Genomic DNA, 27,717 nt, shown 5'->3' with positions numbered 1-27,717 from the left:
GCAACTAAAGAGTTGGGCCTGTTTCTTCTTTTAACTTTTACTACTCTAGAAAAAAAGCAAAAATGATATCACAATTTTATCAATAACCTCATTTAAATATTTATTTTTTGTATTGAAAATTATGATCAATTGTATTGTACTATTGTACCATGTGATGTCAAGGAAATAGCTTGATACGTTTATACTATGAAAACTTGTAAATACATCTAATTTTAATAAGTAATTAAATGTGATGTCTTCTGAAACTATTTTTCCCTAATGATATTACAATGAAGAATATTATGCTAGTTGACTTACTATTCTGAAATTGGTACTGAACCGCCGGTGTGTGATACCCATTCGCACTTAGCCACTTATTGTTCAACTAATTAATAAAATTACAAGTATACCTATTTAAAGTTTTATTTCAATTATATTAAAATAAACGGTACCTTTATCATTTAAGAGCTTTGACAAAGGGACAGCAGATAATAAAAAAAAACATTATTTATCATCAGTTACTCACTGGTTTTTATTAAATAGCATATATTTTACACATTTATAGCCATATTCCATACAAAACAATATTTAAAATAATACAATAATGAATTAATATTGCTTTTTTAATATAATGTGGTTAAAAAACCGAGCCTACCACGCTTATAAAATAAATAGTATTCCAATACGAGAATGTATGTACAGTACAGTGTACACCAACACCAACCACCAGTGTACCAACAACCTAAATATATTACCTAAAGACAAACATAATTTATTTATATCACAATAGATATCAAAATTCAAAACAAAAAAGTTGTACTTCAGTTGTAAGTTTTATACTAAAATCTAAAATTATTGCTGACTAATAATAAAAAAAAATATTACTTTCTAATAAATTATGAAGGATATAAATATTGAGCCATAATAAGGGTTTTAATATTATTCTTATAATTAGTCATTAGCAACTTAAAGTTACTAAGATTTTTCGAAAATTCTCATTGTTTCGTGCATTAGGTTTGAAAATTATATTTAATAAATAAAATTTTGAATAAACATATTTAATCAACAATATTTAAATTACTATAGAAAAAGTTTTAATATTTCTGAATTAACATTTCTTTCTGTCGTGCCGTTTGATATCGCAAGAGTCCGTTTGCTTAAATATTATAAAACTATTAAATTTAGTTCCTTGGCGTTACTTTAACCCAGAACTCTGGAATCGACAAGATAAATCCTTGTATTCTTGGCGCCAATTTCCTTGGTTTACCGTCTACCGTAGAAAGTTTGAATGCTTGCATGAATCCAGCAAACACTTGGAACATTCCTTGTCTGGCGAAGGTTTCTCCAGCGCACAATCTCTTGCCTACAAAACATAATAGTAATGTTATAATAAAAAAATGGAAAAAGCGTGTCTGTGTATATTTTTTTATTTCGGGAAAAAATATGAAAAGTGGTAAAATATTAACAATATAATTTAAATATAACAATACAAAGAAATTTCATATTAGTAAAAGGGATTCTTTCATTATGGTGTGCAGTTTTGCTTGAAAAATTCAAATAAAATTAATTATATTTATTTTTAGCTTAATTAAAGGGGTAATAATTTACCTGCTCCGAATGGCAGAGATTTGTCTTTAGACAAGTCTAATTGTCCATTTGTAATGAAACGCTCCGGCCTGAAGTTTTCTGGGTCACCCCACAGCTCTTTATCGTGGTGCAAGGTTGGGAGGTTAAAGGCGACGATAGTGTTCTGGAAAGTATGACTTCTTTAATTACTTGAAATTTTGACTACTTAAAACTTAATTTTCAAATCTCAAGCCTCGGATTTTTAATGAAAGTAAAGACAACTTGTTGTAACTCTACCGATGCGTTTCACAAAAATCTTTTTTGTTACTGTTTCACCAGAAACGAATGTAAAAGCTCCGAAATATAAGCATTTATCTATTATAATTAGAAACAAGTATAAATCTCAAAATTTGTATTATAAGAAACAATTGTAAATATTGTTATATATACATACCTCGGGGATATCATAGCCGGCAACTTTTGTATCTTTCACAGTGCGATGGGGCACACTGAGGGCCACTAAGGCTTCTACTCTCATTATCTCGCGGAGACAGGCTTCCGTGTAAGGCATGCTGTAAAAGACATATAACAATTAATTAAAGGTGAATTAGATTAAAAGAGAAAATCTATAAAAATGTGTTAGAATTAAATAATTTTGCTTGGTTCAAATGCAGTAAAAAATATTTAAATTTATTTTTACACTTAGTTTAGTTGTTTGAATGAAATACCTTTTATTTAACTTTTTGATATTGCTAAGCTGTAATTAATAAATTTATTGGCTTACTCTTTCCTGTCGTCCAAAGTAGGCAAACGGTCGCGACCGACGACTCTGTCAATTTCTTCGTGAATTTTGTCTTGAATTTCGGGTTGAATTAAGAGCCTCTCGACCAAAATTGTAAGCATTGATTGTACTGCAGTGGCTGCAGGTACCATATAGTCTACGCATATCATTTTCAACTGCTCCTCTGAAAGAAAAATACATAATTCATAATTTTTTATGTTCCTGAATATACCCACACTGTTTTAGGTTTATTGTTTTTCAAATAGTTTTTGTATCGACATAAGTATAGTAAGATCCTAATTCTCATATGTAATTTTAAATCTTCATAAATGCGAATTATTTTGCATATATTTTTTTTGACTGTACCTGAGAATGTGCTGCGGCCCCCTTTTCTCGCTTCTTCTTTCATTTGTCTTATATAAGCGTCTAAAAAGTGACGATCATGAGAATCTTCCTGGGTCTTTTTAGCATCATTAATATGTCTCTAAAATAAATAAGAAGAACGTTAGTACTGCAAGGAAACTTATATGCGTTAAAGATTTTGTTAATATGTATATTCAAATAAACAGTTTACTAAAGTTTTTTATTACGTCTTATTTTATAAGACTTCAGAAAAACTGTATAGGTGCTATAAGATTATATTTCTAAAGCTATAAGAACACTTTTACTTTAGCTTTTATTAATTAAGAACCTTGACATATGTATGTATTACAAGAACAAGTAACTTACAGTAAAGAAGTCCAATAAGGCTTGATTTCCTTTGCGTAAGTTTGTGTAGCCGCTGTATTTAGGCATAACATCTTTAAGCCACGGGGTAAGTGAAAGGGCCCCTCCAAAATCATTTGTTCCTCTTTGAAACAGCAACGTATTTCTGGCTAGTTCCCACATGACAGGATACTGAGATCGGGGCAAGCTTGTTCTTGTGAACACGTGCACCATGCCGTTGATGAAAGGTGCAGCGAAATAGTGCGGCATGTAGATACAGCCGTTGTTAACTATTTTCTGGAACAATGCAGAATATATATTATGAGGGCATCGTTACTTAGATATGTAGGAGTAGGTAATGTTTCTTTATTCTTAGAAAAATATATGTTTTTTTTAGAATATATTTATGGATCAATGCATTTTTATATAATGAACTTTTATAATTAACTTCCAGTGGCGTAGCTAGGCGGGTGCGAGCGGTGCGGTCGCACCGGGCATCAAAAGGAAAAGGGGCATCAAAGTCGACGATCACTTTGTTTTTTTTAGACCTTAGACCATTTTAAAGGGCATCAAATCTCCTAAGCCGCACCGGGTAGCAAATACCCTAGCTACGCCACTGTTAACTTCCAAATCTATTATTATCTTTAATACCTAAATTCAATATCAAGCTTTGATTTTAATAACCAAATGAATTACATTTAATTCTCATATCATTATTAAGCCATTCATGAGAAATTATTTTTTAGTCTCATTAGACTAAAAGTTGATTTGTGAAATAATAATATTATATGTAATATTTTTGCATGACATTTTTATTATTTAGTTCTACGGGTAAAATAAAAATATTTACCTTTTCAGCGTCGTTCTTGGGTCCGTTTACAACCATATCGATCATTTCCTTGGTGTCGTTTGCCATAACTTCCTCCAAGCTTTCCTCCCTTCTTCCGAAACCGAAGTCTCGCATATAGCGCAGACTGAAACGCCTTTGAACGTGCCAAAAGTATCCATCGGTAAAGAAAATGCCTGTGAAAAATTAATTTTCATAATTAGTCTTGAGTATTTTAAATATTAGTGTTTTGTCTGTGAACTGAACTGATTCATTATTGTGCCTACTATAGAAGTTGATCACAACTTTAGGTCCACGGGAGGTACTTGATAAATTTTGATTATGTGTTTGACGCGTTTTCATACAAAAGATATTGCGATAAAGCGTTTATATATTTACTTACCGAGTTTCTTCCAAAATGAACGCAATCGCGCTACAATGACATCAACGCGGCCATCAAAGTCTGGATTATTAAGGACTTCTTTAATTAACTTTGGATCATCTATTACGATTGTAGGGAAATTTCCAAGATACATTCCCACAACACCAGTTTTATAATCGAGAGCTAATTTCCTTAAAGATCCTGCCAAATTGTTTGCCTGGCGCCATAATACAATCCAGTAAGCGCCATATATTGGTAAGCTTGGCGGCCCTGAAACGATAAGTTTGTTCTTTTATTATAAAGGTCGCACACAGGATGTATTACATATTCAACGGAGAAAGGTTTAGCGTTTTATCACACCCAGGATTTTTTAATATTTAAAATATTATGCAAAAAGCAAAAAGACGATATACCCATAGAAATATTTGTGCTACACGTGGCTAGTCTAGTAGTCTACTTACATATAAAAAAATCATCTTAATAATTCAGGGCTCATTGACCCATTGACATAGTAAAAGTGAAGATATGGAGTATCTGATGACCACATAGGTCTAATAGCTAAACAAATGCCGCATTAACAAAAGTGGTTGAGCGTGACGTCCATTTTCCGTTGGCATATAAAAATATAAAAATTGTTAACTTTTTTATTACAGTTTTGAACTAGGTATCTATTGATAATCTTAGACTTTCAGACTTCATCAGTGCTGAAGACTGGTCGTCATCTAATCCTGATCTTATTACATTTGATTATGATTTATAGTCATCTTTAAAAATTAAGGCTCGATCTGACGCCACAATAATTTACAGTCCCTAAAACAATGCATACGGCAAAGTACGGTATTGGCAGTGATGAATTTTCCAATAGTAAGAGTGCGTTTGGCTATCGATAATTGATTCCTCTATTAGAAGAGAGAGATGAAAATTTCGTATTTTCATTTTCTCATTAATTTTCATTAAAATAAAAATTATTGATAAGTTTGGCTATAGTGGCATAATAGTACAGCGTTTGTCAATCACGGAAATAATTGTTTTTATTTCTCCGCTCCCGTAAGACCTTAATGGTATTTCGTGGAAGAAGAAGCTTCCTGACACTACAACGGTTGGTATAACAAAACATGGCAAGGGTCATAATATAATTTTTTACTTAATCAAAGAATTTGAAAAAAAAATTACCTGGTGGAAAGTTCTTTCCAGGTCTCTGGAAGGCACTTTTGTACCAACGTACGCCCAAGTACGTAACGAGCGCAATAGAGGCGAGCAGACCGATCATCTTGCCGGAGGTTTGTTGACTGATAAGTGAAGTTGATCCGAAAAATTATTAATATATATGTGATTTGATTATGAGTAGCGAAAATTCTATAATTACCTACTTATAGTCATGCTACGGATACAGTTTAAAATCAGGCGTTATCGGTTCATTCTAGTTTTTTAAACAATGTAATATTATGTTTTTTAATATAAATAAAGAAGACCACATTTCTTTGCCGTAAAGAAAATCAAACAATTTTATCTTTATATTTTTTTTTTGCTACGGTCAATTAATACTCTTTTTTGCATATCAATAATTGTATCTTTAAATATACCTTATGTTTAAACTCTACATATTCTTTATTTACACAAAAAGCTAAGCCCCGCTTAGGTAGTCATTGTAAAATGACAATTGACAAAACTTGTATGAAAAATCATATTAAATATAACGTTTGTAAAACATATTGGTATTTGCTTTGTGTTCAAGTTATTAATAATATTAATGGTAGCTTATAATTTTTAGATAAATATTATACCTATAGTACCTCAATAGGACGAAACGAAAATCTTGTACTTTATAAGATAATTTTGTTTTCCTTCTGTCACAATATTTATCTCTCGTAGAAGTTTCAAGCTGATAATAATATCAAATTGTCAGGTCTACGGTTCCTTGGTGAACAGAAGAAATCAAGCTTCTAAATTAACGCAATCAAAAGATTTTATTTTGATGAGTTTTTATTTACATTCTGTTTGAAATTCACCACGTTGTCAAAACTTATTGTGAATGTTAACATAATTATTACATTCGTAATACATCACGCTGTATCTTGCACACAGCAGGGTAGGCAGAGGGAACCTAGTGTTAAGACACTCCGTTCCCCACTTTCTGTTTCTGGAGGCATTGCGCGTTGAGTGGTGGAACTCAACGCCGCGCTTTGCCTCGAAACCAGAGCAAAGAAATGAAAATATAGATTTAAATAAATATTTCATCTTCTTGAGTGGGGATGGAACCCACAACCAGGCGATTTTACAGTCACACTTTGTGCCGCTGCGCCACGACTGGCCTCACTTTTGATATTTTGCAATAGCTATAGCAACTGTATAATTCGACAAAATTTTATAATCGGAATGTTTGCTTATTTGCTTAAAATTTAAATTACTACAACTACAATGATAACTATAGTGATAACACATAACTTAAAGGTTAGATAAAAAAAAAAATATATTTACAAATCGGCAAAATAGTTATTGCATGTCATCTTGCCCGTCCAATCCCTCAGTGCTGTTATCAACTTTTAGACGCAAATTAAGTCGATTGCAATCTAAATTGGAAGGATAAAATCATTAAAAATAGATAAGCCCTACAAATTATCCATGACACTGAAGTCAAGATATAATATACCTACTGTATTGTATAACTATGAATATGGGAGTTACTGCTCTATTTTGAAAATTCTAAGTGTAATAAATAAAAATTAAACCAGCTTCATCAGCTGCATCGCACCCACATCTTAGTCTTAAGGCACTCCGCTCCCCAGTTCCCTCCGAATTCTGGAGGCACTGCGTGTTGAGTAGCGGAACTCAGCGCCGCCCTTTGTCTTGGTGAAGATGACTGACTGAGCGAAGAGATGGACCAAATTGTTCTAAACCTAAAAGTTTTCAATTTATACTTAAGTGTAGTTCTAGCTCTAGCAGTGGTGGAGCTAGGGATACTGGTTTGGTTTGATTGACAGCATATGAATGTTAAAAAATCGCCTTGAGTATGTTCATATTGTGCCAAACTTCATTTGTGACTTTAAAAAAATATTTATATATCTATTAAGTAATTTATTAAGTAAGTATAATATTATTTTATACCCTATAAAAATCCTATATCTTATAAAAGAAAGTCGCTTTTCGTGTCTGTCTGTTGTTTCTAACTCTTCTTCTTCTAAACCACCCAACGGATTTTGATGCGGTTTTCACCATTAGGTCGAGTATTTTTCGTAGAAGGTTTATATATAGTTTATTATTTGTACATTCTTATGTAAATTAACATAAATACGATAAATATGTATAAAGTCCTACCCGTTGAGACACTTTCGCGCATGCGCTGCTTTAATGGTAAGTACTACATGAAAATAATGTACTGGAGTATTGTTTTTCTTAATAAGATCTACAAAAAAGTCCGCGACGCCAGTTTCGTATCTTTTAAGAATAACCTGTAGTGATCATATTTCTGTCTAAAAATAGTAATTTTAATATATTTTTTATTGTGAGTCATATTTTTCCATAATGGTATTAATCCTTATCCTTTACAATACTTTATTAATTTTTTACGTTAAACAAAGATAAAATTTGCTTTTTAAACTATTTCGAAATTGCGAATAGTTTTACAGAAAAACGCATTTAATTGTTGACACATCCCGCCGTTCACACATCAGCTGTATGTGGGACAAGTTTCACTTATCCCTTACTCACAGCATATAAATAAGTATATTAGTTACGTTGGCCATTTAATGTAGATCAAAACTGTCTTTTACTGTTTTTAATTTTAATAAGTACTTTAGAAGTTGTTACAATATCAAAAAATCCTTGCTGCGAAACGGCTCGCCACTCGCCATGCGTCCGCCGCGCCCGCCTGCCTTACACGCATCGGTGGTTCAGTGGTAGAATGCTCGCCTGCCACGCGGGCGGGTTCGATTCCCGGTCGATGTATTCTATTTAATTTTCGTCACAGGCAGCCACATAGTGCTTGCTTTTCATCAGGGACAGAATATCCTCTTCAGCATTAACCACAAGCTCGAAAAAAAAACCCGCCTGCCTTTATAGTAACGAAGATTTAGATGCGTTTGCACGTATTGGATAATTGGAGTTGAATGTATTATTTCAGCGCGATATATTTGGTTTCATATTTTTTGTAGTAGTTATTAGTAGGTAGGTTTTTGTTTATAATTTCTTCCGTTTAAAAGTAGTCATTTAACTATCTTAAAATAGTCATTTAAATATATTTTAATAAGTACTTAAAAAGATTAGTAGCACAGATTTAAAATTACGGTACCTACTAAAAAATCCTCGCTGTGTAAAACAATTGGAAAATCCTAATTTTTACATTATCGTAAGTGCTTTGCAATTGAATAATTAGTTTGTTGAAAAATTTTATAATTGAATAATCCAGTAGTAAAAGCGGGCGAAGCCGCAAGAGGGTCGCTAGTTAATAAATAAAACACCAGTTCTGTATTTTTAAAACAATAAAAAAAACTGTCATTATTTTAATTGGGTGAAAGCGTCATGAACATGCTGTGCCTTAGTGTTGCTGGTCACTTTGGTAAATGATCTCATTATCTTACACCCACAAACATTTACCTAACAATGATATTGATTTTAATTAATATAATTTTATTATATGATTTTAATTAATATGAGTTTTATTTTAACAATTTTATATAATTGTACCTATTGAAATTCGGCAGAAAGTGGGGAACGGAGTGTCTCAATACTAGATTCCCTCTGCCTACCCTACTGTTTGCGGGACACAGTGTGAAGCTGATTTTTCTTTATTGAAATAAGTCCTAACTCATAAATGATGCTTCTTTGTGAATTACTATATTTTTATAATTTAGCAAAGGTCTATGTAAATACAGCATGAGTACCAGTCCCTACAATTTCCAGTAATAAAACGTTTTAAATGAATATAAAAAATGTTAGATTTATAATTAAATATATGAGGAAATCATTACAAATCTTTATTATCATGTTCATAAATTGATTCTTTACATGGGGCAATGAATTATTTAATACTTTCATTTCTTCGCCCTGGTAATAAGATAAAGCGCGGTTTTGAGTCACGCAACTCTCGAACATTCGGCAGAAAGTGAGGAACGGTATGCCTTTCTGGTATACACTGCTATATGTAAGATACAGCTATAACACAAGCTTCATTATAACCCAGAGTACTTGGAAGAACTCCTTGAATACATAAAACAATCCTGATTAATGCTTGTTAATTTTAAACGGCGCTTCTTGGATTGAGATAGTTAACGTCTGAGGGCAGGGTTTGTCTGCGGAAAACTTTAGATACATTTTGCTTGTTCATTGAGTCTACAATCGAATTGATAACCTGCTTTTCTTACAGAAGTCGGTTAAAAAGAGTTTTCTCTATTGTTTTATTTAATAATTTTAAATGAGTGAAGATTGTCATTATGTGATGCAAGTAATAAAATACAAAAAAAAAATCCCTAATTTTTTTCATTTTGTCATGATTACTACTGAAAATTTACACTTGAAATTTATTTTGCATTATGTTATTAATGATCCGAAACGGTCAAGCCACGCTTAGGAAGACAGAAACATGTGACAAATACATACGGATTTATTTTTTGCAGTTCAGCAATGGAACCCTAAAAATAAATAATTTAGGTGAACATAGAGTCATTGTAGAGACACAACCCAATACTCAAGTAATTCTGTTTCATATTACGTATAATTATTTTATTTTATCCTATACTTCAAATTTCCTTTCCTTTCATGCAATAATTATATGTAATCGAATATAGTCAGTCATATTGCAATTGGCTTAAATCTAAATCTAGTTAATTAAGGAAATTACTTTATAATTTAATTGTAATTTCTTTTTCGATACTAAGCAATATACCTTTGTCATCATTCCATTATTATCGTTTCAAGATTTTAGGCTTAAAAATGGCTTTGTTTGATAATTTAAGGAAAAAAATATTGGGCAGCGATTTTGACTACGACGGATTTGTCGGTGATCTGTATGAATTTCATCCACAACTAAAAATTCTTCTCGTAACTAATGGGATATTTTTTAACAACAGGGATTCTTATTGGAGGTATTAAAAATTTAATAATAAAAATACTTTTTGTTCTTATATATTTTTTTTATTTGTTTGTTGCTAAAATAACCAAAATATGCACTTGAAAAAAAATACGGTTATTGTGAAACCACAGACAAACACTTCAATTTTATTTATATGTTTATATATTAAAAATAAATACTAAATTATTTACAATAGGTTGTGGGTTCGATTCCAGCTCGAAGAAATGAAATATTTAATATTATTGAACTCGCGCTTCTTTGGAAACCGTCCTAGCGCTCTGACCAACCAAGCCATACGTAAACGTTTTCTTAATAAATATATTTAATGTTTTCATTTCTTCGCTCTGATTTCGAAGTGAAGCGCGGCGTTGGATTCCGCCATTCAACACGTAATGTTTCCAGAATTCAGCGAAAATGAGGAACGTAGTGTTTTAATACTACGTTAGGTTATCTTTGTCTACCCTGCTTTGCGCGGGATATACCGTGAAATCTTTCAACACAAAAATAATTATGCAGTTATATTTTTTTATTAATCATTTTTTTTACCTAATGCAGATATATTTTTTTATTAATAATTTTTTTCATAAATATTTAATTTTGTATGTGTGTTATATTTTTTGCAGATTTTTATGGCCAGTAATAAGCGTATTACTATCCATAATAACGTGTGCGTTTGAATTAATGTTTATCCACCACGGGGTCGATATAGAAGACTATTCGTTTGCAACAGAGTGCTTTTGCTATTTCTTGATAATTTTCACTATTCCAATCGTCTACACCAGCGTTATGCTTAATAGAAATAATATTATACAGATTTTAGACACTATGAATAGAGATTTTTTATTCATTTGCAATTTAGGCTCAAAGTATAGGTTTGTTTATTTCTATACATACTTAGATAAAATCATAACTTCACGTGAATTGGTAGTGTTTAGAAAAGTTAAATTATGTATTTTTTTATTTATTAATAATTAATTAATAATAATAACTAAACAAAATATATTTTTTTATTTATTTATTGTATTGGAATAAATAAATTTATTGGAGGGAACTAAAATTACTGTATTATATTTATATTTTTACCTATTTAGATGGTTATATGGTTTTTTAATTTTACAGAAAAACATTTTTGCAAGGACAAATGCTTATAAAGAAACTATGTGTATGCTGGTTGATTTTTTGTGTATCAATAGTGCTTATGTACATATTTTCCACTACAGCAATTCTGTTGTATCAAAGCTTGTTTGCAACTCAACATGAAAATATGGTGCGACCTCTCATCTTTCCCTTTTGGCTGCCGGCTGACGATCCGTATAGGACCCCAAACTATGAAATATTTTTCTTTCTTCAGTGTGTCGAGGGCTTAATAGTTCCGCAAACTTTTAGTGGTGTGTAATTTTTCAAAAAATATTTTTGTTTCCATTTTATGTAGAACTTCTCAAATCTCAAAATTTTAAATAGAAATATATTACATTATAATCTTTACAAAGAATATATAAATTTTCCTCCAAAAATTAAGAAATTATGGGTTCGACCCCCTCTCGCTAGAATATGCATATTTAATTTGTTCAACTTTGTTCTTGCAGTGGTTCTTGTTTTTCAAAAACTATATTAATTATATTTGCAGTGTATATATACGTGTTGTTCCATATTTTGCTTCATCATTACTATTTAATGAGCATGATGACTTTCGATATCGAAGTGCTTTTTCATGGCCTTGACGAGAGTGTTGTGAGCTTATCTTATACCGATTCACGTCTGATGGAAGTCAAAGTCATTCTTCGTAACAGAATGCGGAGAGTTGTAAAATGGCATAGTTTAGTTTTGGGGTAAGTAATTACGATATTCTTGTGTGTTTAAAGTATAATGTTGAAATGGTCAAAGAATTTTTATATATAAGTTCGCATTGACCAAGTATTACTTGGTATTTCCTTCTATAATCGTTTATCTAGTCTATATCGATATGCCTTTTGACAAAAACGTTATGCGATTTAAAAATTTATTACTCTGACAATACAAAAATATTATCTATACTTATAATGATGTATGCAGCTTAAAATTATTTACTCTAAGCTTATAAGTCTGTTTTATATAAGTTTATTAGATAATTATTTAAGAATAACGTTTACTAAATTATCATTAAATTAAATTAAAATTATCATTAATTTCTTGATTGTTACATATTGTATATAGTACTCAGTGAAAATATTGAAAATTTAGGTTTAGTCAACGCTCACTTTGTACTTTTTTAGAAAATATAAAAATATTTATAAACTTAGTGAAATTTGAACCCGCACCTTTTGGAAACCGTCCAGGTGCTTTGACCAACTAAACCATACGCTCTCATCGGGCTTCGTCGAAACTAATATAATGCTTGAGCACGTCAGAATTCAGGTATACTACTGGGAAGAACTTTTGACTAAGTGTGTGTAACACTTAAAAAATGTAAATAATGCTCATAATGTATTTAATTGGTCCCCCATTATATAAATACACGTCTGAGATTATCGATTGTAGCTTTTGTATGTAATCAGTTTGATTAAGTGATAAGGGTATATTATAGTCAATAAAATCAAGAATTGGTATGATAAGAAATATATTATCAAAAAATATGTTTTTATGAATTTTCATATAATCTTGTGTTAATTACAAATTCTTCTTTTGTTCTCCCAGAGTTGAAATGAAATGTTGAATGTGTAATATAATCTATATATAAATTTTAGTGTTTTGCATACTAAAATCATCTAAGATTCTTCAATCGTCTTTTGCGGTTGACAAAATAGTCAAGCTTTCTTTTATTAATATACCTGATAAATAGTTTCAAGGTCATATAAGCGACTTTACATCTGAATAATTTTTACATCTGAATCAATTATTATTGTGTTATTATTATATGAAAGGCGTAGGCAGATTCCTTGATAATAATATTTATAAACTTTCCCCACCTTAATTGTAATTGGTTTAAGAAATGAAAAAAAAAACTTCCCCATTAGTACCTTTACAACTTGAACTTTTCAAACTGCACATTTTCACAAGCTCTTCATTAATACTACAATTTTCATCTATATATATAAAATCGAAAGGTCACTCACTCATCACGAAATCTCAGAAACTACAAGTGCTAGGAATCTCAAATTTTGCATAGGAGCTACTTATGGGACGTAGGTGCTCGCTAAGACGGGAATTTGCAATATTCGATTTCTAAGGGGTTGTTTTTGGGGTCGAAAGTTTGTATGATACTTCGTTACTACAAATGCTAGGAGTCTCAAATTATGCATAGACGTCACTAGGACGTAGTCATGGAGACAGAAATTAATAATAACATAGTTCACGCGGGTGAAACCGCGAGCGGGCCCCTAGTTAATCTATATATATAAAATCGAAAGGTCACTCACTCATCACGAAATCTCAGAAACTACATGTGCTAGAAATCTGAAATTTTGCATAGGAGTTATTTATAGGACGTAGGTGCTCGCTAAGACGGGAATTTGCAATATTCGACTTCTAAGGGGTTGTTTTTGGGGTCGAAAGTTTGTATGAAACTTCGTTACTACAAATGCTAGGAGTCGCAAATTTTGCATAGACGTCACTAGGACGTTGCCATAGAGACAGAAATTAATAATAACATAGTACACGCGGGTGAAACTGCGAGCGGGCCGCTAGTACTATATATAAGTAAGAAGAATGGTGCTTTATCTGACACTTTCGTACTTCTTCTCATTATGTCATGGGGGCGGGCCTAGGAGTCCTTTCGTTTGGGTCTCATCTCTGATACTAGAGAAAAAAGAGAGAGAGAGAGAGAGAACCTATTTGTATATTAGTATTTTAGATTAATGCTTGCGGTGCAGTATCAAAAGATGCAGTATTCTTGCGCAGGCCGCACCATATCGGCTTACGGGCCGCAAATTGTGGACTGAGTTATACCAGAGCTTCGCGAAACATCCATTTTACACAAGATAAAGGTTTACTGGCCTTATCGGTTAAATATATATAAATACGAATACATAAAGAAAAAATTACATAATAAACTGATATTGTTTACGATAGAAATCGTTAATTTTAATATCGGAAATTTTATATATGCCGAGTCACTACGCTTATCAACCTATGTATGTGTGTATATATGTACGTATGTTTGGGTGTTCCTATGCGGCGTTGTAGAGGCCAAACGCCTTTGCCAATTTTGATGATTCTTTCGTCAATCGATTCGTCTTAACCTTGCGAGTAACTAAAGACATGATAGTAAACTAAATTCATCATAGCGATAAACTAATAGCCATATTATCAGAATAGAAAAAAAATATCAACGAAAAACGAATAACAACATGGAATAGGTATTGGAAAATGATTTTTAGGTTTTTTTTTATCCAGGTCTGTTGATGCTGTCTCGTCAGTGTATGGACCACCACTCGTTTATCAAGTCACGATAACATCGCTGGTTACATGCTTAGTGGCTTACCAAGTAGCTGATGTAAGTACTGACATATAAAAAAAATATTCTTTGAAGTCCAAAAAATAAAAAAAAAAACTTTTTGGAACGAAGTTCCTTACGGCAGGCTTGGAAGGGATAGGGATTTCGCTGCGTGATAGAACTGAAAAAAGTGTGATAGTAAAACCGTAAGAAAAATGGGTGGAATAAAACCGTTAAATGAGACGTGCGCAGGCGCGACAGTCGCATACACAGACGAGTAGTGTATAATACCTTTCTCTTTCTCCCTTTTTCTTTTCTTTCTCTCATCATTTTTTTGCATGATTGTGTGTTATTGTTGTTTTTTTATTTTAAGTAATTTATTATTTCCTAAAATACTGAATTTCCTAAATAGTTTCTTGTACTTAAATAAAAACTAATCAGCAAAATTTAAGAAAAAATCAAGAAAACCTACATAAAATTGAACACGACTTTTTTTGCAATTTGTGTCGATTCTACATTAGCCGAAGAAACTTCGTTCCTACCTGATGTCCCACGACACCACATTTAATTTTTTTGTTTTACTATTTGCACTAATTTGGTTTCTTTAAAAAAATCAATATTCGAAAACCCTCTGATATTCTGTAATCCTTTTTTTTTCGAACTTGAGGATTTGCTGTTAACCCTAATGGCTTTTACAGCGACACCGGTTGAGAGGGTACTCCCTGTCCCTGAAGGAATGCACTATGTGGCTGCCTGTGAGGAATCTGTAATCCTGTAGACCAATTTATTTTAAATGACCAGGAGTTATTTTAGTAGAGGCCGTCGTCGTGGTTTGGACGGGCACAAGTGTGTGCCTGTAATCGTGACGATTGTGGGCTCGATTCCCGCTCGAGAAAGTGTGGCATTGAGTCCCATTACTCAATACCCTTTGCCTCTTTGGCGGAAAGTGGGGCACGAAGTGTCTTAATGCTTCTACTTCTACCCCTTACTTGCTATATGCGGGATACAGCTGTAAATGTTTTGGAATAGAATTAATTTCATAAACGAAATGCTAAGCTGTTTCACCTATAATAAAAAAAATAGAAATACTATAATTCTTATTTTATTTAAGCAAGTATGTACCTATGTTTAATGTTTTCTAATTTTTAGTCATTGGACCATGGCAAACTTCACGTTATTTTTACAATGCTATTTATCGCAACATGTGTACAATTATGGATCCCTTGCTATTTAGGAACTTTAATAAGAAATAAGGTAAGTTTAATTATTTATTTATGTTAATAATGTTAACATAAAAACAAAGCTAAATAATCAATGACTCTGGTCCTGCATCACAACATCGCCTTCTTAGGTAGCTGGGGCTAACTCTTTTGTCAAACAGAACAAGGCACTTTTTTCCGATATAGTACCTCGTGTCCTGTGCCTCCCGTCACATAATGGTTTTTCAACTCATTTAGCTTAGGATCACCATTCTCAAGTGAATTCTTCCAGACTTTCCCTTTTGCTCAACATCGGCCACCTCGCATTATTGAGTGAATGCATGAACACAGCTGTATACTGTATGTAGTAGCACATTGAAAAAGTCTGTTCGTTAAGAGCTTAAATTTTAATAAGCCCCAACTGTAATCGGGAAGGGTTTGTTCTTGTAATTAGCGGTCCTAAACATACTAGCACATTCCTGGTATATATCTCTATAGGCCTCAATGATACATTTAGATCGCAATGCTTAACAGATATACTGACTAGGCACACTGTCAAACTCCTTCTGCAGAAGCTTCTCATAAGCTTAAGCCCCTAGAAGTACCGCAATCTTGAATACAGCAATACGGACATACAAAGGAGCCTGTTGTAGAAATCTCTAACGTAAATGTGTTTTCTGATATATAATGTGTAAATGCCTTCACAGTTTCAAGTTTGTCATGGAGTGGTGGACTGGTTTGTTTCGCTGCTACGTACTGGCTGCTTAAATTTTAGCGCTCCTTATGCTACTGCTCCCAGAATGATTCTATTTAGCCGCGTAACAGCCCACCTGGAGATAGTAACCATTGATTAAGTTTGTAGTAACGATTTCATTTTGTGAGAAAATCCAAAGGAAGAAGAATAGGAAAGGTAAAAGGAGGGCCAGGATAGGAAGAGAGTGGAATAGTGCATGTGCAACGGAGGTGGTAAGGGTAGCACTTTTGCAGACTGGATTTTTTTTTTTTTGTTTTTTTTTTATGGAAAAAGGACAATGCAAACGAGCGTTCGGGTCACCTGATGATCACCGCCGCCCACGACCCCGTGCAGCACCAGAGGGGCTACAGGTGCGTTGCCGGCCTTTGAGGTGCAGATAGACGCGCTTTTTGAAGGTACCCATATCGTACCGACCTGGAAACACTGCCGCGGGTAGGCTATTCCACAGTTCGGTGGCGCGTGGAAGGAAATTCCTACGAAACCGCACAGTAGTGGAGTGCCACGCATCCAGATGGTGTGGATGATATTTAAGTTTGTGACGTGCTGTGTGGTTAGAAAATTCGGCGGCAGGTAACAGGTCAAACAGTTCTTCAGAACACTCACCATGATAAATGCGATAGAGAACGCACAGCGAGGAGACGTCTCTACGCAGAGCCAAAGTGTCAAGCCTTTCATAGCTTACTGGGTCCTTAATGATTCGGACAGCTCTACGTTGTATGCGATCAAATGGGTCAAGCTGATACTGGGGTGCACCAGCCCAGAGATGAGAACAGTACTCCATGTGTGGCCGAACCTGGGCCCTATATAGAGCCAATCGGTGTTTTGGCGTGAAGTACCGTCTCGCTCTATTGATGACCCCCAGTTTCTTCGAGGCCAACTTGGCCTTGCTTTCCAGATGATCGCGATACTGGCAGTCACTCGAAACATTAAGGCCCAACATGCTGATACTCGGCGCGGCTGAAAGGGGAGTGTTCTGAAAGACTGGCGATACGATAAATGGGGTTTTTTTTGTGGTTAACGCGCAAACCTGTGTCTTCAGGGGGTTAAATTGGACCAGGTTCTTTTCACCCCATGAAGAGACATTCTCGAGGGATGCCTCAATAGAAGACACAAGTTTATTTCGGCACTGTTCAGCGTTTTCCCGAGAAAGACTTGCGCGGCCGGAGTAAACAGCGTCCACCGTGCTGTCATCTGCATAGCAATGAATGCTAGAATCCTCCAGCATGTCATTGATATGCAGAAGAAACAGCGTGGGGGACAGCGCGCAGCCTTGGGGAACGCCAGCGTTCACGGGCATATGTTTGGAGCAAAAACCGTCGACAGGGACCTTGATGCTGCGCCCAGTGAGAAAGCTGGCGATCCACCTGCATAAGTTCTCGGGATGCCCATAGGATGGAAGTTTAGCAAGGAGCGCCCCATGCCACACTCGATCAAAGGCCTTCGCCATGTCCAAACTAACTGCCAGGCCCTCTCCCTTGCGTTCAATAGCCGCAGCCCAACGGTGGGTAAGGTAAAGCAGAAGATCTCCGGGTGAGCGACCATGGCGGAAGCCATATTGACGGTCATTAATCAATCGGTGATCCTCTAGATAAACCAAGAGCTGGCTATTGATGATGCTCTCCATGACTTTTGAGAGTAGGGAGGTGATGGCAATAGGCCTGTAGTTAGATGGATCGGAACCATCGCCCTTCTTCGGGATCGGGTGGATAAGAGCGCTCTTCCATGAATCTGGGACTACGCCGACTGAGTAAAAGTGCCGAAACAAACGCGTTAGCACCGGTGTCAGCTCAGGAGCACAAGATCGAAGTACTAAGGGGGAGATGCCATCTGGCCCGCTCGACTTATGGATGTCCAAAGAGGACAGAGCTCGCCTAACAGCTTTTTGGCTAAACTTAACCTCAGGCATTGAGCTCTGGCTCCGCGGTATGGTCGGTGGCGTTGATCCTTGGTCATCCAAAGTCGAGTTCGAGGCAAAGAGAGCGCCCAGGAGATCGGCTTTCTCTTTCGCCGTATGGACCAAGATGTCATTCCCCTTGCGTAAAGGCGGCAGCGAAGGCTGGCTGAAGTTGCCGAGTGCCGCCTTTGAGAGCGCCCAAAACTGGTGAGTTCCGGACGGGTAGCTCTCAAGCTTCTCGCCGATTTTGGCGATATGCCCGGACCTTGCTTTGGCAATTTGCCGCTTAAAGGACCTAGAGGCCCGGTTATACTCTCTTTTTGAGGCTTTCACCTTCGGATCCTTAGTAACCAGTGCCTCGGCCCAGATTTGATATGCCTCGCGTTTGCTAAGGGTAGCAAGTTTGCAAGACGTATCAAACCAAGGCTGTGACTTGCCACCGATGGGCACTACATTGCTAGGAATATAAAGTTAACAACAACGGCAACAGCAGCGGCACAGGTACTAGGATCATCAGAAGAGAAGCAAACCGGCCCCCAGGGATAGGATGAGTAAAATGTACGCATCCCATCCCAATCTGCTGACTTGTAGTGCCAGACACGACGAGTTGCGGGTGTTCTGCGACTGCCGCGCTTAATGGGCACGACACTCCGTACCAGGCAGTGGTCAGAAGACCCCAAAGGAGTATCGACGACAACCTGGTACTGTTCCGGGTGCGAAGTCAGCAGAAGGTCCAATAAGGAGGCATTGTGGTTGTCCACGTCCGGGAGTCGCGTAGGCGACTCAACCAATTGGGACAATCCATTCGCCGTAGCAAGGTCAAAAACGGCCCTCCCAGCGTGGTCGGTGGCGCGTGATCCAAGCCAACTGGCATTGTGCGTGTTAAAATCGCCAAGTATCACGACCTCAGTAGAGGGGATCTGTGAGAGCATATCGTCGATGCCCGATTGCATGTGTTCCATGAGCCGATCCGTTTCCGCATTGCCACTGTGGGACCTGTAAAGGCATGCGTAGACTCGGGTTTGATCGTCCGAGTCAACACGGAGCCAGATAGTCGACAGGTCCCGACCTTCAAGATTAGCAAGACGACGGAAACTCAGGTCCTCCCTTACGAACACAGCGACCCCGGCATGAGGCATAAAGTTGTGTTCTATTTTATAGCCGGGGTATTTTAGGTAGGCTGTGTCGCTCGGTCGGACAATTTGAGTCTCCGTCAGAAATAACAAGGCCGGCCGTGCCGTCTCAAGATGGTGGTGGACGGCATTCAGGTTGGAGTGAAGACCCCTGATATTAGAAAAGTCCACGTTTAGTGTGGTAGGGGTTGCCGTGGGGCGTACGTCTCGTTTGCCTTGTTTGCAATTTGGTCTTGTGCGCGGTACTGTGCCCTCCCCAGAATTCGAAGGGCAGCCTGAGCTTGAGGACTCAGGGAGGGATTCTCCAGCACCGGAGGTGCTGGTACCCTCCTGGGGTAGATTCTCTTTATGTGCCGCTTTCATATTCCAGGGAGGGGTGGGGGTTGGGCTCCGGAGCCCGGCATTATCTAATGCGAAACGCAGTGGCATAAAGCCACTAATTAACGCCGGTTTTAAATGCCGGGGGTGGTAATGATCCGGTCGAGTCTGCCCATGCGTGTTGCCATTGCTGGCGACGTGACTCTACCACACGTACTTTAGTCGCCTCTTACGACACCATCAGTACCAGGGTGATCCTATTCTAGGCCAGGATCACACGGCAAAAATTTGAGTATGATAGTGATGGCTCGATGATTTGGGATCGCGTATTCAAAAATGTCTTGTAATAAAAGAGGCAGTGTATCCAATTTGTCATCCGTTTTATATTTTGTTTCCAGGCTTTTGCCGTAGGGGAAGCAATGTGGAACAGCGGTTGGCATACAACTCCCTTGGGTCGGTTGCTACGTTCTGACATTATAATTTTTATAAAACGCTGTCAGAAACCTGTCAGCATTAAGTTCACAGGCTTGCCTAATTTGGAACTCGAAACTTTTTCTTCGGTAGGTGTGTCTTCGTGTACCTAAATATAATTAATTTATTTTTAATTACTGATAATATATTTGCAGTGTAATAGTAGTTACTAAAATATTTAATAGTCTATCGTGATACATCACTCGAAATGGGTGGGTGGTCTTTATTATCAACAATTATACAACGATTTTTTAACACACTAAACAATGACACAGATAAATTTGATGACCTATTAATAAGCCTACTGTTTAAATGTCAGACATAAAAAATAAACAAATTTTTAATGACTAGGCTGGTTATTATCGTCTATTTAATAAAGTAGATATAAATTACTGGAAAAGCTATGGGCGAACGTATAACCGTAAATCGGAAAACTAAATCCAACGAACTGTAAATAAGGTGACCTGCCAGAATTTAGACCAACTGTTCTATTCCCTTTCTACACATTTAATAGAATAAGTATATATATAATAAATACAATTATTTTAAAGATCCAGGAAGATATCGTGACAAAGGATATTTACAACAAGTGCAACATCCCTTTAACATGTTAAAATTATATGAATGTCACTCAGTAATTTTTAATTAGAGATAAGGTTTTCATATTTGTTATGTATAAAAAAAAAATAGAAATATATCCATTTATAGATTCGGTTAGAACGTTTTAATTCTTCTTTTTCGTTTCGTTTTTCTATTTCTTTGGCATGAATGTGATAAATTGAGTTTTGTTATAGTTTATTAATGGCAGATAATTTTTTGCAATGTAATGACAGTTGTTACTAGTTTTTAATTAAGTCTAACGTGGCTGATACGTCACAGAAGGGGCGTCCCTCATGACTGATAAGAATACTGCGAATTTCGCATGTCATATTGCTACTTTGCTATGACTGTCCATTTTGTTACGAACTTTAATCAAAAATTATATTATTATTATTATCATCAACAATAATACGATATTTTTGTTACGAATATACTGATAAATTTACTGACCTGTGAATGAACATTCTTAATTTTTATTGTATCTATATCTACAGCGTACTTTTTGCATGTCATTCATCTAAAAGCCAACTAGCTATAAATAATAACCAAATGTTTGCTTGTTATTATTATATACAAAATAGCTTAATTCACTGTACACTTTATCCAAGAATAAAATCCACTAGACAAACTGAGCCGTTTATGATTCACCTGAAACATGTCATATATGATATTTCTACATATAAATCCATATATTTTACTGCACTCTATAATATACAATAAAGCTTAACATACTTTTATATAAAATTAAATATAAATATATGTCTATTTTCCAGGTGATGAGTACATCTTACTCATATTTTAATATTTTGCGCCAGTATAAGTAAGTTTCCAGTTTCAATGAAAAGTTTAGACCCCAATTTTAATTTGTCGTGACAAAAGAATAAAAGACATAAAGAAAAAAGTAACACAAAGTACACAAAATCATGGCGAGATGTCCAACATCACGACTCCACGCAAAGCTACTTTCTAGTAAAAACACTTAATAAAATGTAATAACGCCAATGGTCTTTTCTTGACGGTAGCACCCATAAAATTTTGAAATATGAGTCATAGGACAAATACTTTAGCTTGGATTCCAGGACATTCTGGAACTAATGGGAATGAATTCGCGGACTCCTGCGCTAAATTAGCTATCAAGTGTGACATCTTAGACTAGTTTTATAATTCGGCCCAGGACCTGTCGTCCCTTACGTTTACTCCTCTCGATGAGTAAACTCTGGGAAAGATCAAAGTCCCAGAGAGGTAAGTACAATGCATCTATCCAATCTTCTGTCCCAACCTTGGTTTTAGTCTAAACAACTTACTGAACGAAGAATTCTCCGTTCAGTAAGTTTTTATATCAACAATTTGTCGCTTGTGCTCTATGGACGGACCCGGCAACGTCTGTCGTCATAGGGCTAAGAATAGGGGCCCTGGCTATTGTTTGTGTGAATGTGGCCTTGACGGCGGTTCCACTTCTCACAACCTTTTTACTTGTCCCAAGTTGATCCATCTCTTATGTGATGTCTTTTTCTACAAAGTTCTCCGTCTCCTTAATATTCAGTGTTTATTTGTTTAGTCCTTCATGTGTTTTTTTATGTAAATATATTAGGTTTAACAAAAATACATTTTAAGTTAATATCTATGTAAAGTAATAAGTATCCCCAACTAACTTCCTAACTTACAAGACTTATCACATGGACTAGACAACGACAAACCTAGATATATTAGTTAAAGGACTCCTACAGTTCACAAATCTTCCCTATTCTCAAATGATGATAAAATATTTAAGGAGGGCTCCACTACCATTCCTATAGTCATTTTTGCAGTTATACCTATAGATCTTTCTCTTTCAATATAGAGGCAATTGTGTAAAAGAATACGTTAATATATTATCAAATAAGAAAAAAACATAAAAAACAAAAGAGCAGAAAAGGGCACAGACGACTAATGTCTGTGGTGTGTTTCATAATAATCCATACCTACAGTGTAGTAAATACTTTTTTTACCCACTGTATATTATAAATTCGAAAATAACTCTGGCTGTCTTTCTGTCTGTCTTTTACGCAATCAAGGCCAAACCGCTAATTTAATTTTGATAAAATACTCATATGAGTACTTGAGGTTCCCGGGATGAACATAGGATACTTTTTTTCTCATATTTGTAATATTTTCGATATATATATCAATATATTAAAATACTTATTATTTGACATACAATTTATTCCGCCATGTTAATAACAACCGACCGTTGCTAAGCAACGATTTGCAAAGTTTGTTGTTAGAAAACGTCACCCAAAATGAGCTTGCTTAACGCATCTCTCTATGAAAACTGAAAATAATTTCATAAATATATTTAATAAATACTCGTACAGTTCAAACGGGCGTAGCCGCGTTTGGGTCCACTAGTAATAAATAAAATGTATATATTGATATTGTTATCTAATTCTATTTTATGTTTTTCGAGAATTCTTTAAAATACAAAGCTTGGTATATTATTATTATTGCTATTACTCAATAACTCTTTATAGAAGAAGTAATATACAACAGTCTGTCATAGAACAATTTTTTAGATTTTATTATCTGAATATTGACATTTTACCAACATTTCAGTATGAAATTAGTAGGCACTGGGACGTAAAACTTTAAGCTCACTCTCGGTAGATGTCTTTTTATAAGAAAGATTCAGATAAAGTTATTTTTAATAAAATATAGATTTTTGCAAAGTCATGCCCAGTAGTTTACCATAAATGATCTAACAACTCACCCGAGGGGTGTGTCCCTCATGACCAGATAAAAGCATAGCATTGTCCTGTCATTGTGCCAATTTGTGATGATCGCCATTTTTTTATATTATGCGATTATTATGACATTAATTATGCAACGTTCATAATAGCGATTACATGGATACATTTGTTTTCCTATCAAATAGCTCTGTCATTCTGATTCTGATAGTATTTGCTGAGTGTTTATATATATGTAAATGTCATGTTTGTACGTAACTGTCAATAAACGATAATGAAGACATGTTAATGCTTTTATTAACATTATCTATATCTAAAAAAGACAATTTTACAACTTTATTTGTGAATAAATAATTTTGTTATAAGTAATGACAATGAACTCATCTTGCATAGGATTTTTTTGGAAATTTCGCGTTGAAAATACAGAAATTTATTCATATGCATGTGTAGCGGAACTGCTACTCGGTGATAAAGAATACTTATAAATATAAAACGCTCGCCTTTATTTCGGATAAGGAAGTCTCGTATAGGGCATATGGAACAATCAGTCACACTAATGTTTTTAGTTAGTACTCGTATATATAAAAATTAACTATTTTCTGCTCGAGACAAAAGCGCCACTGCGCCATTGGTGGTCCCTAGGGACTTTTTTAATCAGCTTCACGTTGTATCCCGCACACAGCAGGGTAGGCAGAAAGAAGCTAGTGTTAAGACACTCCGTTCCCCAATTTCCGCCGAATTCTGGAAGCATTGCGTATTGAGTGGCAGAACTCAACGTCGCACTTTCCCTTGGCACCAGAACGAAGGAATGGAAATATAAATTTAAATAAATATTTCATTTCCTCGAGTCCTTATTTCATAAGTAAGTACTTATTCACGCGTTAAATTGACTGACATTATCTACATGTTATGTATTATGTATTTCACATAGCATAAGTCTTAGGAATGAGAAAGAAAATCTTTGCAAATACACGTAAATTAATTAGAAAGATTTAGAATCATTTAAAGCGGCTTTACAATTCGATTCAGCTGTAACGGTGATATTAAAGTTTACTTATCAGATTAACATTTTTTTATTTAAGCCTTTTTATTTAATCTTTATTTGTATATGCGTGACTGATCCCTGATTCATTAGTAAAAATGTAAATATTTGGAATAGTAATCTTCTTTGTTTCTATGGTTATTGTATTAGTCCAAGCAAATCTTACTATAAGTAAGTAAGTAGAGGCCGTAGTGGCGCAGAGGCACAAGGGTGTGACTGTAACGAGACGGTTCTGGGTTCGATCCCCACTCGAGGAAATGATTTATTATTTATTAATATTTTCAGTTCTTTCCTCTGGCACCAAGGCAAAAACTCGGCATTGAGCTACGCCACTCAAAACGCAATATCAACAGGGTGAACAGAGTGTCCTAACACTAGGTTCTGCTACCTACCCTGCTATGTGCGAGATACAGCGTGAAGCTGATTTATTTGATTTTGGTATAATAAAATATACCTAAATGGATTTTTTTGTTAAGTCTTATGACATTTTTTATAAACATAATCATATAAACAAACACAAATAAATATCTAATCAAAGAAGTATGTGCATATAAATTCTGTGTATTATTGAATTATAAAGTACTTAATTACTTTTGATTGATTACTGCTACAGTTTTTGTGAATTTCATTAAGTATTTTTCCTGTTTTGGTCTTTCTATTCTTTTACTATTTATTTTTCTTCTGTTTGATATCCGTTAAGATTTTAGATGCTTTTATGTATTTATTAATGGTACCCTATAACTATTATACTATTGTGTGAATTATATGTGTAAAACCAAGCACAGCAATATTGCCTTTATTACTCCAGTCTCCAGTCGCTCATTTCAGTTTCCACGCTATGGGTTTTTTGTTAGGTACTTAATTAATAACGTACGAGTTTCATATTTATAGTAAAGATGTTACGAAGCTCTGTAACCGTACCTAACAGAAACTATCTGGACGATTGCTGATTGGTCAAAAACCATCAGTAATATGGTTCCCGCCATGGTCGCTCAACCAGTGATCTTCTAGTTTACCTAACCCACTGCCTGGGTTGCGGCTATCGAAAGCAAAGGAGAAGGTTTGCAGTTAGTTTGGACATGGCAAAGGCCTTCGATTAAGTCTGGCATTGGGCGCTCCATGCAAATCTTTCATCTTACTGGCTTTCCAAAAATTTATGTCAGTGGATTGCTAGCTTTTTCACTGAGCACGGCATCAATGTCGCTGTATTTATTGCTCCGAATACAAAAGCCCGCTGGCGTCTCCCAAGGGTGCATGCTGTTTCTTCATAAATGTCATATAAAAACTATCGGATATCGGAAACAAAAGCTATCCATCGTAGTAACTAGTAATAGTAATTTATGTTTTAATTAAATTAATGGATTAACAATATTGTATGGTTATGAACTCACAAAGATGTAGGAAATTTATTCGTTTAACTTATCACGACATGAGGTGTCCGATTTAATATAAGTTGTAATACATAATGAGAACTAAGTTTTGAATTATAATTAGGAATGTGAACTGGTCTGACCTTAGTCTCATATCTTATCAAAGAAAGAATTGAAACGTCCACGTCATGCATGCATTTAATAACAATTAATATCAAATTCGAGATAAGTACCAAATGCATATTAAACAATTACTAATAATGCACCTTATCGGATTTAAATTGAAATCGCAATTGACGGCAATTGTGGTTATTAAATAAGATTTACCTACCTACATATACGTATAATTATATCTAGTTACGGATACAGTATCCGTAAAAAATCATAAATCGTTAAAAGATATTCAGCGTCTGTTAAGATAAATATTTAATTTACTTTAATTAGGTACTCTATTACGGAAATTCACCCTCAGTACAAATGATAAAAACAAAAAAAGTTTAACATAAAGAAAAACCGACTTTTAAGCAACGAACTAAATCGTAAAAAATAATTTTAATAAAAAGATTTTATAATTTTGAAGTCAGTGTCAAGCCTCTGTAATGTGTTGTATGGTTTCCGAATTGTTTAAACATTTTCTACATCTAAGTTTATCTGTCATTGTATTATCTGTCTTTAAATTCGGATCTTTAAGTAGGTATGTATTTTTATCATTTCCGGTATTAATAATTTGATCTTATTACTATATTTCTCTTTAATAATTCACGGGTTCTAAAGAACCCGGTCCTTTGGAAGGCTTGCATGGGGACACAGGTCCAACACGTAGAGGCCCCTAAGAGAATATACAAATATTTTACTGTCACGCATCAGCTGGGAATATTATTATTATTAATATCAATAATTTTAACACAACAGACTAATACTTAGTCGGCATCTTTTGTTAAGAAATACATTAATAATATACTACTAAAAGATAATTATTAAGACGTAAGAGTATAACAAATATGGCTGTTTTTTATGCTCTTCAGTAAGCAACCAATAAAAATGCTTTGATTAAAATAACATTCTCAAGGTAAGCTTCGACTATCTAAAATTACTAAATTTTGGCCAGTGATTGGTCGAGGAGATGAGGAGGGTGGTCTTATGCGATTTTTGCTTACGCATTATTGAAATGATGATACACGCACAGGTGCAGATTGAAACATCATTGTCCATCTACGTAATATTTGGTTTATTATTATTACATTTTATTTATTTTTGTCACGTAACGTTGTAATTTTACAAAAAAATTATAATTTTGAAGTCGGTGCCAAGTAAAACAAACAGGCTTAGTAATTAGATATTGTAGTAAAGGTGTTGTAGCATTAGCTTGACACCGACTTCAAAATTATAAAATCTTTGTAAAATTATTTTTCACTTTTTAGTTCGTTGTTAGAAGTCGGTTTTTCTTTTTGTTAAAAATTATTATAATTTAATTTATTTTACGATTTTAAGTGACA

General features: G+C 34.7%; 2 protein-coding genes across 2 annotated transcripts; one reads left to right on the top strand and one right to left on the bottom strand.

Annotated features, from left to right (window-relative positions):
• Window positions 1-483: 483 nt before the first annotated feature.
• LOC146538336 (putative cytochrome P450 304a1) lies at window positions 484-5,570 on the bottom strand. The gene is made up of 9 exons (XM_085186881.1): window positions 5,413-5,570; window positions 4,261-4,509; window positions 3,882-4,054; window positions 3,056-3,328; window positions 2,693-2,810; window positions 2,330-2,510; window positions 2,000-2,117; window positions 1,588-1,729; window positions 484-1,342 (listed from the first exon to the last, which is right to left on the bottom strand). The coding sequence occupies exons 1-9, from the start codon at window positions 5,507-5,509 to the stop codon at window positions 1,161-1,163; spliced, it is 1,533 nt and encodes a 510-aa protein (XP_085043007.1). The 5' UTR covers window positions 5,510-5,570; the 3' UTR covers window positions 484-1,160.
• Window positions 5,571-10,156: 4,586 nt separating this feature from the next.
• On the top strand, window positions 10,157-22,298 carry LOC146538335 (odorant receptor 49b-like). The gene is made up of 8 exons (XM_085186787.1): window positions 10,157-10,319; window positions 10,930-11,178; window positions 11,426-11,694; window positions 11,934-12,135; window positions 14,678-14,777; window positions 15,867-15,971; window positions 20,414-20,575; window positions 21,860-22,298. Exons 1-8 carry the CDS (start codon window positions 10,168-10,170, stop codon window positions 21,908-21,910), a joined length of 1,290 nt encoding a protein of 429 aa, XP_085042913.1. The 5' UTR covers window positions 10,157-10,167; the 3' UTR covers window positions 21,911-22,298.
• The last annotated feature ends 5,419 nt before the right edge of the window (window positions 22,299-27,717 follow it).

The sequence above is a fragment of the Heliconius melpomene genome, chromosome 6 (assembly GCF_056956725.1).
Source record: "Heliconius melpomene rosina isolate 202511_hmr_F chromosome 6, ASM5695672v1, whole genome shotgun sequence".
Lineage (NCBI taxonomy): Eukaryota > Metazoa > Arthropoda > Insecta > Lepidoptera > Nymphalidae > Heliconius > Heliconius melpomene.
This window is presented reverse-complemented; position numbering and strand designations above follow the sequence as displayed.